The sequence below is a fragment of the Ylistrum balloti genome, unplaced genomic scaffold, assembly GCF_031769215.1.
Source record: "Ylistrum balloti isolate Yb309-2 unplaced genomic scaffold, AGI_CSIRO_Ybal_v1 Utg369954, whole genome shotgun sequence".
NCBI classification, from domain to species: Eukaryota; Metazoa; Mollusca; class Bivalvia; order Pectinida; family Pectinidae; genus Ylistrum; species Ylistrum balloti.
Window position 1 is genome coordinate 627,638 of NW_026782055.1, and position 14,015 is coordinate 641,652.

General features: G+C 34.0%; 1 protein-coding gene across 1 annotated transcript; it reads left to right on the forward strand.

Moving 5' to 3' along the window:
- The first annotated feature begins 2,033 nt into the window (after positions 1-2,033).
- On the forward strand, positions 2,034-11,250 carry LOC132547452 (growth factor receptor-bound protein 2-like). The gene is made up of 6 exons (XM_060211207.1): positions 2,034-2,116; positions 3,670-3,767; positions 4,099-4,242; positions 4,998-5,166; positions 6,631-6,648; positions 7,474-11,250. Exons 1-6 carry the CDS (start codon positions 2,039-2,041, stop codon positions 7,648-7,650), a joined length of 684 nt encoding a protein of 227 aa, XP_060067190.1. The 5' UTR covers positions 2,034-2,038; the 3' UTR covers positions 7,651-11,250.
- The last annotated feature ends 2,765 nt before the right edge of the window (positions 11,251-14,015 follow it).

The following is a 14,015-nucleotide window of genomic DNA, read 5'->3' on the forward strand; positions in this document are numbered from 1 at the left end:
GAAATTTTAGAGTGATCTGCATATCTTGTTCTACCATAACGTTAGGTGGAAATTCTAGTCTTGAGTTCTAGACCGTAATATTTTGGTGTCATTTCGTCTCTCTTCTTAATTTTAATGGTATTTCACTAAAGCTGGACTCTGTATGTAGGCTTACGATGGATATGTATTATTTTTCAAGCCCTCAGCTAATTTAAGTGCTTTGTGTTGTATCATTTCAAGTTTTTCAAGCAGGGCTGTATCACATGTCAATATGAGCTGTTGGTCACTAAATAAGTAATGCTTTAATACGAATTGTTAGCCATATGCTGAATCCTATTTGCTTATTTAGGCACTGGCGTAGGCAAGGGGGACTTTTGTGAAACGTGTATATCCGTTGAGGTTTTTTTTAATACAAAATACGCTCAAAGTGCAGGAAATGGAGCCAAAATTTTCTGGGGGAGGGGACCACCAGCCAAAGCTTCGCGCCCCCCCCCCCCCCATCCCCCAACTTTAGATCCTGGCTACGCCACTGTATCTAGGGGTATAACTGAGAGGTAATTTTTTATTTAACTTAGAGATATGGCATCAATAAGCGAGTTGAACTATTCTCAAACAGTTCTAATTTTTATCAAATTTCGGATGTGGTGGGTCAACGGAGGGAGGGGCTGTATCTGTATATTGGTTTTCGCATGGATCACAAATTCCATATGGGCAGTTGATTACTAAAAAAAAGTAATTGGCGCGACGAAAAACCTAATGCTATCCAAAACTCTTTAGGTATTAGTATATCCGAAATATATGATAGATAATGCTCAAATTTGTAACATTTCTACCACGTTTATCACGATCGTTCTCCAACATCGGATCTGGCTGTCTAAGAATCAACACATTCGGCAAGATGTAAATTAAGTGGATGTCTGAATATAAAATTGTGTATTCTGCAAAAAAATGTGATTTTTTTTTAATATCTAAATTAATCGATATCTAGATTCCATTTTAGATATTTCAACTTGATTTCAACAGAGACGTATATAACACATATATATGTCTCGGATTTCAGTGATACCTGTATTGATACCTGCTTTACGTTAACAACTTTTTTTACAAATTGTTCAGAAAGAGTTGAATCAAAATGTGATTGATGGACATTTTAATCACGTATATTACCATATCCTATGACTGTTGATCTGATACACTCACTGACTACGTCATTTCGATGTTCCTTCCGTAACTTGATGAAGGGGAGATAAGTAAGCTCTACAAAGCCAGGGCCGACATGAGAACGACGTAAACAAACACAAATGTTGTACATTTTAGCGCCATCTATCATATTTGTGTATATTTTCCCCAAGGTCTTTCTTAGACAGCTCGAGCTTCTATCAAATTCGTTTGAGATGTGGTCATTTTAACACTTTTAAAATTGTTTTAATAGGATTTTTTTTTGTTTTCTCAGAGAGGTAATTTTATCAAGATTTTAATCTCGGCGGTTTCCTTTATCATAGTTCACTTTGAATGTTTGAATGCTTAATAATCAAGTTGTTTATGTGCCATTGGTCCGATTACTTTAAGTATATTAAATTTTCACATAGCAGTTATCATTAGGACACGCTGCGTGCAAAATGTCTGATTTTCAGCTGTTTACATTCCAGGTACAGTTGCCAACACGTATCTATTCTACATTAAGGCTTATCTTTGAGGGTGTAGAGTTGTGCATCAAATCGATACTTTAGTTGAAATTGGTCTAAGAATCCGAAATATATTTGCAGTCACGGAAGGCTAGAAACTCCTAAAGTTCCGTACCAATGGTATAGGCCTATTGGCTCTGACAACCGAGTTACTCACAATAATATACCACGTTCGACGTCGAATATAGGTCATCATTTAAAGATTCCTAGACATTGACATGTTGTTTATTTTGATGAAACCAATGATGTTTCCATTTAGTTGTAATTTATTGCTTCATATTAATTTGGAGGAGTATTTCAGAGGGTTGTAGTAATGAACACATTTTGAACGGCGCAGTAATCTTGTGTGGACAAAAGAGTTAACAAAATCCAAGATGGAGGCGAGAGCCAAGCACGACTTCAACGCAACCGCTGAAGATGAATTAAGCTTCACAAGAAACGTAACACTGAAGGTTTGCTATTGATTTGCATTCTGTTCCGATGTATTTATAACTTTTATTCTTCTTCAATATTTTTTGTTTATTAAACTGTCAAAAACCATGGGTCTCGTCGCCTCGGTGCACAAATGTTTATGTGTAGCTAATTATGTCTACTGTATTTTGAGACTGTCAGGTACTGTTTATTTATAAAGTTCTTTGTTTTGTAATATATGGAACGTAGTTTAACTGTTGATGGATTTTTTGGGATAACTCGATGCCAAAATATCTTTGTTCTTGGTACTCCATAACGTCACCGTGAACAAACTGGGCTTCAAAATTCATGAATGTTTTTTCGTCATCTTGGCATGAGTCATGCACAGTAGTTTTTATCGTTGCTGCAATGAGAGATTTGCTGGTACCTTTACGTCCTCGTGTTCTGCGAACGTTTTCTTGATGTATAGAACATTTTTTCTCACTTGATCGACACATTCTTGCCAATGTCTAGGGTGTATTTGTTGTTGATGTTAAATTGATCACAACTTGATAATATGAAAAAAGTTGTTTTAGTAATAGTTATATTTTACAAATTCACATCTTTATCGATGAAACATCAGGATAAATGTTGAAAGGTAGTGGAATAAGACAGAACTAAGGAAAAATGTGACTTCAATAAGGGATTATAACGCAGGTACTGGAAAGTTATATTGGAGAAGACCTCGTGAGTTGAAATAACTTGTGTCTAATCCTTTTGCTCTTACACTTGGCAATAAAATATGTTTAAACTAAATTAAGTTACTTTGGATCTTGACAGATTTCATGCCTCTTGGTCCCTGTGTTGTGCCCTCTGAGTTTATGACTGATTAGAAAAACAAAATAGCTGACAGGCAGACATGTTGTCTATGAAGCTTTGACTTGTTATACATGTATTTCTATTTCTTGGGAAGTACTGGATTTTTTTTATCAGATTTCAGAAGTAGGTTGTCCATGGTCTTAGTTGTGTGTTTTTGATTTAGGGAGTGATTGGCAAAAAGAAAATAATGTAACTGTCATGGATTTTCACAGTGATAGTTTATTATCACTATGTCTTGAGAAATACTGGATGGATCTTTATGTCATGCACAGTTTACCTGTTACTGATCAGTAGTTGTGCTATTTTGATTTTGGAAATGATAAGAAAAAAACATTTAGAATTTAGAGGGATTCCCAAATACCATATAACTCCGAGTAAAATGAGTGTAAAGAAGAGAAAAAAAGTTTTAAAGAACAAATAAAGATCAAACAATGGCAGGGGCTAAAATTGCACTGGGATATCTTGTTGAAAACTTAGAAATTCTTGTTTTTCATGCCAACACTAAAATTGCTAATAATATGATTTGCTGTATCATATTACTTTTGGATTCTAAATATAATCATCGTTATGTATAGCATTTAATGTCTGTGGTCAGTGTTCATGTTTTATACACTCTATTTAATCAGATGAATTGCCTGATAAGGACAAAAAGTATTGAAGGGATTAGTTTGGTAAAACAGGTGTTTTGAAATATTCATTAATGATATATAATATATAATTACTCTATCCTTTGTAGATCACAGATACGAAAAAGGATGCTAACTGGTTCAAGGCAGAAATATGTGGAAAGGAGGGGTTTATTCCTAACAACTACATTGAATGGAAATCAGCACCGTATGTATGAATATGTATGAGGAAATGTTATGTTCATGAAAATAAAGCAAATTCATTATAACATAATCATTGAATCTTTGAAACTAAACCTTAGTTAGGTGTACATGCACCTACATAATATTGTTTTGAAATTGTCATTTGACAAGCTTGGTTCCTTTTATTTTTCTAGGGCTGTAATAAATACCTGACTAAGGCTAAAGTAATTTTGACATGTAATTTTAATTCATTTCTAATGAATTATGATTATCTAGCTAGTTCCATTTTAAATGGAACACTAATTAAATTTCTTATGATGGTGTTAATTTGTTAAAGTATTAATGTTTTATGACAGATGGTACCTGGGGGATGTAAAAAGACTTCAAGCTGAAGAGATGTTGACTCAGAAAGATGGTAATGGAGCATATTTACACCCTGATGGAGCTTTCCTCGTCAGAAATAGTGAAAGTCAACAAGGAGAGTTTTCTTTATCGGTGAAGTAAGTATTGCCATGTACTGAACAAAAAAAGGAAGGTAACACAACTTCATGTTGTGATTAATTATTCCCTTTATAAATTCTTGATCAGTCATGTACAAATGAAAAAAAATTAACGATTTGGATAAAACAGCTGTCATGGTTAATTGCAAAACTTTGTGTTCAGATGGGATCAATTTCAAACATAACATAACTGCTTTAGTAACAGGTTTGAACACCATTTGCAAGGTCATCAGCTTCTTAGGTGTTACCTGAGAAACAATCTCAATTGGTGACAAATCGGGTGGTTTCGACGGCCAGTCAAACTCCTACAAGTTATTCTGATTCAGGAAATCTCTGCTGATGTGACTGATGCACATTTGTGCATTATCCTGCTGGAAAATGGCACCAACATCATGGTGTCTTTAAGAATGGTAGAAATCCTGGTAGTGAATTAAGCATACATGATAGACGTACATAGTAGTTTTGCGGGGTCGGCTACTTTGGGGATGATTAGATCTTAATCCAGTTTTATTTAAAAGGCTTAATATTTAATTACTTAATAATAGATTGCCTTGCTATTGCAACCAAAATATTGCATCACTCAACACTTGTACTCTCCAGCCTCAACCTTCTTTATTTCTGATGGCTAGGGTATAGGTGTATGTAAGTAACAGGTGTCAGCTTATTAGTGGTGAGCTTTTGCTTGTTAATCTTGGGATTCTTAAGCTTGCAAACACAAAGTCAGTGTTTGGAAATGTTTTGTTTTATCATTTCAGAACAGGGGGTGATAATGTCCAGCATTTTAAGATATTACGAGATGGACGAGGTAACTACTTTCTGTGGGTGCAGAAATTCACATCCATCAATGAGCTTGTTGATTATCATAGAGAAAAGTCCATCAGTCGTTCTCAGAATATGGTTTTAAAGGATATGGCTCCAACAGATGTAAGTATGCTGAAAGAAAATTCATTATGAACAATTATCCCACATCTAATTATGGGCTCTAGGTGATGGCACTGGATCTGTAGTGTTAGGATGAACTCCATTGGCTCAAGTAAATTCTGTTGACCCACAATCAAGGTCACAGGATTAAGATATTTGAAATATTCTAAAAAGGTATTGTCTGTAACTAAAAAGCTGAGAGTGCTAATATTTGGCCAATGCCATGCTAGGATGAAAGGTAATACACATTTGTCCTCTGTGACCTTAACCTGTATTTAATATCACTGGGGTCAAATTTGTTGAAATCCTGAAATGTTTGAATGGTGAGTGACGAGGAATGAAATCAAATGACCTTAACCCATATCTAATGTCACAGGTGTAAATTTTGTTACTACCTTTTTAAACATCTTTCTGATAAGCTAAGATACCTAGAATCTTGATACTGAACAAGTAGGTTCTTATGATTAAGCCCATGGTAGTTTTAAAAAGAAACTATATAATACATATTCAAGGTTACAGAGGTCAATTTTGTCTGAAAAAAGTCCTTCAATAACCAAATTCTAAGAATCATGATAGTTGACATTAGGTTGAAAAGCTTGACAATGTTTGGAAATGACTTTGGTCTATATTCAATGTCACAGGGATCACTTTTCTGAAAAAAAGACCAATAACCAAGTGATCTAAAATCTTGACATTTGGCTGCATTGTTCCTTGCATGATGTCTGACAATGTTTGTGGAAGGAAATGACCTAAACCAGTATTCAAGGTCACATCAGTCAAATTTGTTAAAACATTGAAAAAATTCTTTAGATTAACCAAAATGTCTAGAATCATGTTAATTGACCAAAAGGTTTCTGTGATGAAGCCTGGTAATGTTTGAGAAAATCAATGACTTTTAACTGTATTCAAGGTCACAGATGTCATATTTGTTGAAACATTCAAATAACTTCTGATGATAAGGCAAAAGGCCTAGAATGATTTACTGAAGGTTCCAGTGTGAAGCCCTACAATGTTTGGAATTAAAAATGACCTTGAACCATATTAAGGTCAAAGAGGTCAAAATTGTTGAAACCTGTAAACAAATCCTTCTAATTAACCAAAACTTTGGATGTCAAGGTTGTAAAATTTTAATGTGATTGTGGAAAGCATGAAATACCAGATGAACTGTGCAGACTCATTGAGTCTCTTGTTCTACACTTGATTTTAGGTGGTCATTTGTCAAGATTGAAGAGTCAAGATATCATAAAGGTTATTGTGTACCTTTAAATACATTAGAAATGATATATGTACTAAGTTGAAATGGTTTGTTTAATAAGAGAATGGAAAGATCTAGTATCATCTTGCAAATAAAATTGAAATCAAAATAACATTTGATTTGAAGAAAAAAAAACCAAATCTGTCGCATATTATTCATTTAGCCATTTATTTAGTAACCATTTTTATAAGTAATTTCTTTCTGAATTTCAGCTGAAAGATGAAGTCCAGGTAAGACACACTTCATTTTTACTCTACCTTTACAAAGTCAGCAAGGGTTCAGAGGTTTTTTCCATGAATCAGTTTTCTCATCCATCTGTCCACTAAAACTTGCTAGGACAACCCTTTATTGTCCCTTGGGAAAAAATCTTATTTTGTCCAGCTGATGTTGAAGTTTTCAATAAAACATAACTAGCCTTGTTGCCATGTTCATGGAAACTGTAGTATCTTATTGATAAAGATGTCGGGTCTATAAAATCTTCATTATTCACCAGTTTAAAACTTGTCTAGGTTGCCATTGTATCCAAGATAAGGCATCAGGTTAATTGATTAGTAAGAGGTATATAAACAATTGCATTTCTTCAATTCTTGATAACCTCTATTGACTATTGATATTTTGATGTGAACACATGTAGGGACTGTTGTGTATTATTCACAAAGTTTGTTTGAAGCCATGAATGCTGAAATATCACTTTTTACAATGCTTTTACATTTCCTTTGCTTCTTGTAATAATCCTCCTTGGTGGAATATGGACATTTTGTTCACAAGAGAGAATGAATGCCTTTCATATAAGTGTCTGTAGTTGGTATGTGGTCTGCCTTAGCAGTGAAGGTGATCTATTAAGAGTCCAGATTGCTGTTTTTAACAAAGCAATGATGCACATTTTTGAAGTGTAAGATATTTCCTGAGATATACAGCTCACTTCAGTAATATGTACTGGTGAAAAATATATATTAAATTGGAGTAAAAAAGTCATAAATACAGATATTATTTTAAAAGGGTAAATTAAGGACAAATTTTAGTCATGTGTGTATTTCATTTTTCTTTGTTCACAGCTTCGAGCCTTGTATGACTTTGAAGGACAAAATGATGACGAAATTTCATTCAAGAAAGGCGACATAATTATCAAAACAGGAGAAAATTGTTCCAACTGGTGGCGTGGCATTCTTAGTGGTTCAAATAAGGAAGGACTATTTCCTGCAGCATATGTATATGTTATGGACACTTTATAGTGCCATTGTAGGGAAAACTGCCCAAGTGGTGGATTTCATCCCATAGTGCTGGAACACTGAGGGAATTCAATCAGTTCAAGCTTGATTCAGACTACCAGACTGCACTTTTCCGTTAGTTGGTTCATCAGTATCCTAGCTGGCATTTGGTTCATCAATATCTTTGTGCTTATACAGACACTTGTGAACCCCTGTTAAAACATTAACAGATGTGATGTTTTCAGTGCACTAATACTGCATATGTATTTGACCATAGTGTTGCTCCCTTTGGCTTTTAATGTGATAGTAAGCTCATTCCGGAGCCACTAGTCTGATTAACACCAGTTATTATCAGTCATAGTGTTGATATATAAAGGAATGCTTTATACATAAGTGCTGTTACAAGTGGCACAGAAATAGCTCTTTTAAACAAATGATCTGATTTTTATATCAAGTGCAGTTATGACTTGCTAAAGACTTTTGATTTTATAAGATTGTAGTCGGAATGCACTTTGTAGTTTGTGAGGACATATTGACTCATTTGCAGTGTATTATTTTGATTTAAATATTTGGTTGATAGGAATTGCACTGTTTCTATCAGTTATATTTTGCATCCATTTATTGCAATATACAGATTAAATTTTTATAATATATGTATTGAATATTTAATGGGAAGGTTGATGACATCCCGTCCAATGATACCAATAATATAGAACCACAGGAAAGTTATCATTACATGTATTCTTTACAAGAAGTTCTTTCATGTCTTTAATTGCATTGTGATTGATTCATAATTACCTAGGTTGTGATACAAAACCTCACATTCTCACAATTAACATAGCAAAGCATGATCCTTTCTTTTTGTAAACTTTCAGTAATGGTACACTTTACAGCGTAAATATTGCAAATATTGCTATCAACTCCAGGAGAACTTGTATTAGGAAAATGTACTCCCAATCATTTGACGTTAACAGTATAGATTAGAAAGTTGTTTGCAGAGGATATTGGTCTGCAAAGAAAAACTGTGAATGGTTCTAAACAGGGCAGAGGTGTAGATTAAATATGGATCAATATTAAATGATTAAATATACAGGTAGACTGGAGAAGTCACACATACAGGTAGAATGTGGCATAAGGTCGTCATGTATTTGTTTTATAGGGTTGATGGGTCAGGGAAGGAAAGCCATTATCAAATCTGAAAGGAAAGTGTAATGAAACACTACTTGTACACACTCTTCTCTATTACTTTTTGAAAATGTCTGTCTGTTGAGAGTGACTTAACTTAGCTGCCTTGTATTTGTAAGTTACAGATTAATTTACTGAAATGCCTCTTAGACAAGTCTATCCTTAACAGTCCTTATAAGACTAGTGATTATACACACAAGGCTTACTGTCCAGTTATAAGCAATTTGTTAAAGGTCTGGTTGCTTTGTCATGGACTACTTATTGCAGTCATTTTAATTGATGTACTATCAGGATTTAGGATTTGTTGATGATATTGACTTTCTTGCGTCTTGAAGTAAAATCTTAATTCAAGACTTTTAAACAAGGTCATTTTTTTACCAGAAGAAGGGGAAAGAATATTTGAATGCCAGTTAAGTGACATATAAATGAGAAAATTACAGCAAAGACCATTTTAAAATGTTTCTTTTGATTATTACTTGCTTTTTGGTCCTGTATATTTTAAGAATGTATATCAAATATTTCTGTATGTATATGTGGAAACACAGTTGATGACACCATTGGAGGTTAACTTTTTACATTTTTATATTCATTGTTTTGTGCATGTCTTGTTGATTGTAGTATATTGTATATGTACTTTGGTACCCAATGTCAGTGTGGCACTCCTCATGGTTGCTGTTTTCTGTAGAATATACATGATGTATAGTGATAACTCCACTAAAATTACATATGATATGCAAAAACTGATTGTATCTAATAAATGTGTTTTAATGTGTAATGACCTGATGATGAAGTGAACTAATAGTTGCTGATGGATATGGTAGATAAGATATTTACGGTAACTTTCCCTATACATCTGAATCATTCACTTTATTGCTTTAGAAAGACTTAAGATGTAAAGATTTTTTTGTGTGAGTGTGTTGTATCTATTGTTTTTTCTCACAATATCTTTTTTATCAGTCTTTTCTGTGGTCTTCGCTAATTTTAAATAGCAAATTTGCTGTATTATGGTACTGTGTAACCTATATGTATGCAAAGTCTGAAGAATCATGAAAAATTATTTTACAAGAAAGCATTTGTATAACACAGCATATTATCCTAAGAATTTTATTAACAAAAGGTTGTAGTAAATTTTATTTGGAAATAACATTTATATTCATGTATGCATGCTTCATGTTTGTTCTTATTTGTACGGATTTGTTTCAGGTCAGTATTTTTTCCCATTTATTGTGTTGTGAAAAGATTTTTTAGAAACCAAATAAGACTTAGATATGGTATTCTTACATGATATTTCCCTATTTCTCCAGTGTTTACCCTGATAGTTTCCTAAACAGTTCAAAGAGTTGACAAAACAGATCTCAAGAATAGAACGTATGATGTACTAGCATGATTTTTGTAAATCCATCCAACCTAGAAATCATACAAAAAATGATTGATCACACACAAAATACATTGCACAACGATGGATGAAAGCAATGGACTGTGTCCTAGAGGTGACCTAGTTAAGGTATTCCCAATTACAGGAGCAGTTTAGGACAGAAAAGTTTCTACTGACCAGTTCAAGAATTAACAATGAGAAATCTGAATTGTTATAGATAGAAGATGACTAGAGGTGACATCAGTTTCTCAACTTCTACCATGGATGTCCTTAGAGCATAAAACTGCAAAACACAATAAAATGTACTCCATGTGACACGAGTAGTTTGCTACGGGTATAACTTTCAGCAGAATTTACTGTTAGAAAATTACTTGCCAGAGACATTCAAATGAATCAAATGGGAGCATTTTTTCCAAGTTAACATCAAATTAAGGATTTGTTGAATTTGGAATGTACATACATTCTTTTGGTTCTGATTTCATTTATGCTGGAGAGGATTCATTTTCCAATGTGTAAAAACAAAATAGCATTGATGTCAATACTGACTTTCTCAACCCATGTATTGAAACTGTTGTTTCTTCCTTCAGTGTATTAATTTGATTAAGCCAATTTAGTTTTAATTATAAAAAGCTGGTGGGGGGAGTGGCGGGTTGAGTGTAGCTGTGAGTTGTACTCTTAAATACTTGTTGAAAATATTCAAAAGTAATTTTGGTTGTTATTGTATCAAACTCATTCAAGTAGGGTGGTATGAAGTTGATTCTATAATTTTTGATGTATCGATTAGCAATACCTGAAACTGCTTGTGTCTGCAAAACTATACTGGAGTGTGTTCACTATGCATCTTAGCATTGGGATGGTGTTGTTTTGACCAGTACAATATCTATTTTTTTATGAATGATTATAACGATTGTTGAAGCACTAGTCTGGTTTTTTAACCATCTTGTATATACTGTGTGCCACATTATGTCTCCTGCCTTGCCTATATCCTCTGGGTAGGCTATGCATTCAGTAATAGGTACATGTCATTTAGTGATGAAAAATAAATTTATTTTATCAATGTATAACTTGTTGGCAATATTTTTTTTAGTTTACCATCATTAGATGATGGGCTCTTCAAATCATCCTACATTTGTAGTTTGTCCCCAACAAATTTTGTTATCACCTTATCTTCAGAAGTACTGAAGGGCTGTTTCACAAACTTCATTTATTTAACAGGTTTTATGTCCACAAATACGACCTTTAGCCTTTCAGTGGAGGAGAACCTTAAATTTCCTGTGTAGGTATATCTTTGTCCCTTGTTGTGTCCTCTTTATTGTGGGACAAATTAGAAAAACAGAATGGTTGACAGGCAGCCATCTTGAAATCTGACTGAATGTTTTATATTGCTATTTTTGGATTTTTGTCAAATTTAATATGTAGGATTCCCTTGTCTCCTGGTTGGGCCATTTGACTTGCTGAAAAAAAATTGCTGACAGTTGTCAATCTTCAAATGGTGGACTCTTTAAGAATCCTTTGTACATGGTCTGTCATGAACAAGTTTCTTGAGAAGCACTGGGTGGATCTTCCTTAGATTTCATGTTTAGATACCCCTTAGTCCCTAGTTGTAGCATTTTGATAGTGGAACTGATCAGAAAAAACAAAATGGTTGACAAAGAGACTTGGTAGTTAAAGATTGTTATTGCTATTGCTTTGTTTTTCCAAGACAAATATTCAAATTTATAGGATTAACAGCAAAGACAGAAAAGAATGGGAAAGGTCCAATACTCTAGAGGATCTCGTTGGACAGTCGGAGGCCCATTGGGTAGGGGGCCAACAGGAGATACATTATGAAGGGCTAATAAAGTCTGTTAAACTGATTGACCTTGACCAACTATCAAGGTCTCAAAAAAACATGAATCAAGAACAACAGATGAACAAACTTCGTAGCCCTGAACTTTAGCATCCTACAGGCCCAGTAGTACCCTGTATCTCGTAGATATTGAGAATATTATTTAAAGGCAAAAGTTGACCTTTGACCGATTGCTGACGCTGCCAATTAGCATAAGCTGACTTGTTTTCCGGTCAAGAGTGCTGAATACTTGAAGAAAAAGACAAGAATTATCTTTGTTTCTACCATAATATGATCATCTGCTTTCTTCTTTTCCTGTCTCTTCTCTTATATATTTCTTCTTAATTATATGAAATATGAGAATAAAACTCGGTACACGAGAGATCAACATAACATATAACTATCAGAATCAATTATGGCTGTCTTGATCCAACAACCCTGATACTTTAACATGTCCAAGATATTTTGATGCTTCGTTAATGTGTGAAGGTTGATGAGAATTCCTGAAGGAATGGAGTTGCTAACATATCTAGTGATTTTCTAACAAGAGGTCCATATTTGAAATATTTCCAAATTAAAGCTTTTATCTTTTGATTCCCAGAAAATAAGTACAGAGGGGTGGGGCCATACCCCAGGGCCAGTTCTTGTCTTTATCTTTTGATTCCCAGAAATTAAGTTCAGAGGGGTGGGGCCAGACCCTAGGGCCAATTCTTGTATCACAATTGTGTTTTACTCTTTATGACCAGCAGTGTTATACATGGTTATGGGATGAGGATCTAAACTAAACACGTTTCCCCTATTGAATCCCTCCCCTCCTGTCCTAGGGAGCTGAGATCCACCATTAATACAAAATAGATTCCCCTTCAAAACATGATTCACACCAAATCTTGGCAAAACCAATCATTCCTGCAGGAGTAGGATTTTTAAGAATTGCTCTGTTTCCCCTAAGGAGCCCTGCCCCCTCCCCACCCCAGGAGGGTCTCCAAGATCCACTGTTTAAACAAAATTGATTAGCTTCATGTAAAAAAAATTATACAAACCATTTATACACAATAAATTTTCCCCTTCCCCAAGGAAGCTTTTGACCAAATTTGATCAAAATCCCCTCAGTTGTTCATGACTAGCAGCATTTTGTAGCAAAAGTTGACAGACAACAGATGCTGCATTATCCACATAGTTCAGTTGGCCCTTCAGGCAAAGTGAGCTAAAACTTGACAAGATAACATTGTCACTTTCTTTGCTTTTGTCATAGGTCAAAATGTAGGTCAGTGTGACCTACTTTTGATACATGACTCAACCTCTTCAACGTGAACCCATATTCTAAAGTTTTATCAGGAACTAAGGAAAACCAAGGTACAACGTTTCAAAATTCACTCAGTAGATCAAAAGATAGAGATAAAAGAACTGTTTCAGACAACAAACTAAAGGTGATTTGAACATCTAACCATGTGTTCAGAGAAAGACAAGGATGACAATATAACAAACTAGAAATAATAGCATAAGAATTTATTTCTATGAAAGATACATTCCATAACACATCTTTTTTTTCACACCATAAAGACAGATATTAAATATATCCTAACTCATGTGTCATTAAAAGCCACATAGAAAAATCAACTTTCTTAAAAGCAATTCAGAATTCAATGCTTTTTCTTATATCAAAATCTAACCACAAATATCTTTGTATTCAGTGCTGTATGTACAGCATCAAGTTACAAACTAAAAAATAAATTTGATGTCAACAGCAAAATTGATGTAGTAATCTCTTATATTAACAATAAACATACTAAATATAACCTATTTCTTTTCTGATCACTAAGTATGTGTAAATATATAGATGTACATGAAGGAGTTTGTAAGTAATCAATCTTCTTTCTAAATTGAAGACTTCAGTTCTAACTTTTCTTTAAAATCTAGGAAGGATTTTACTTTTTAAAATGAAAAGATTGAAGAATATCACACAGGAATGCTTATAGAATATTGACCAACACCAGCCCACAA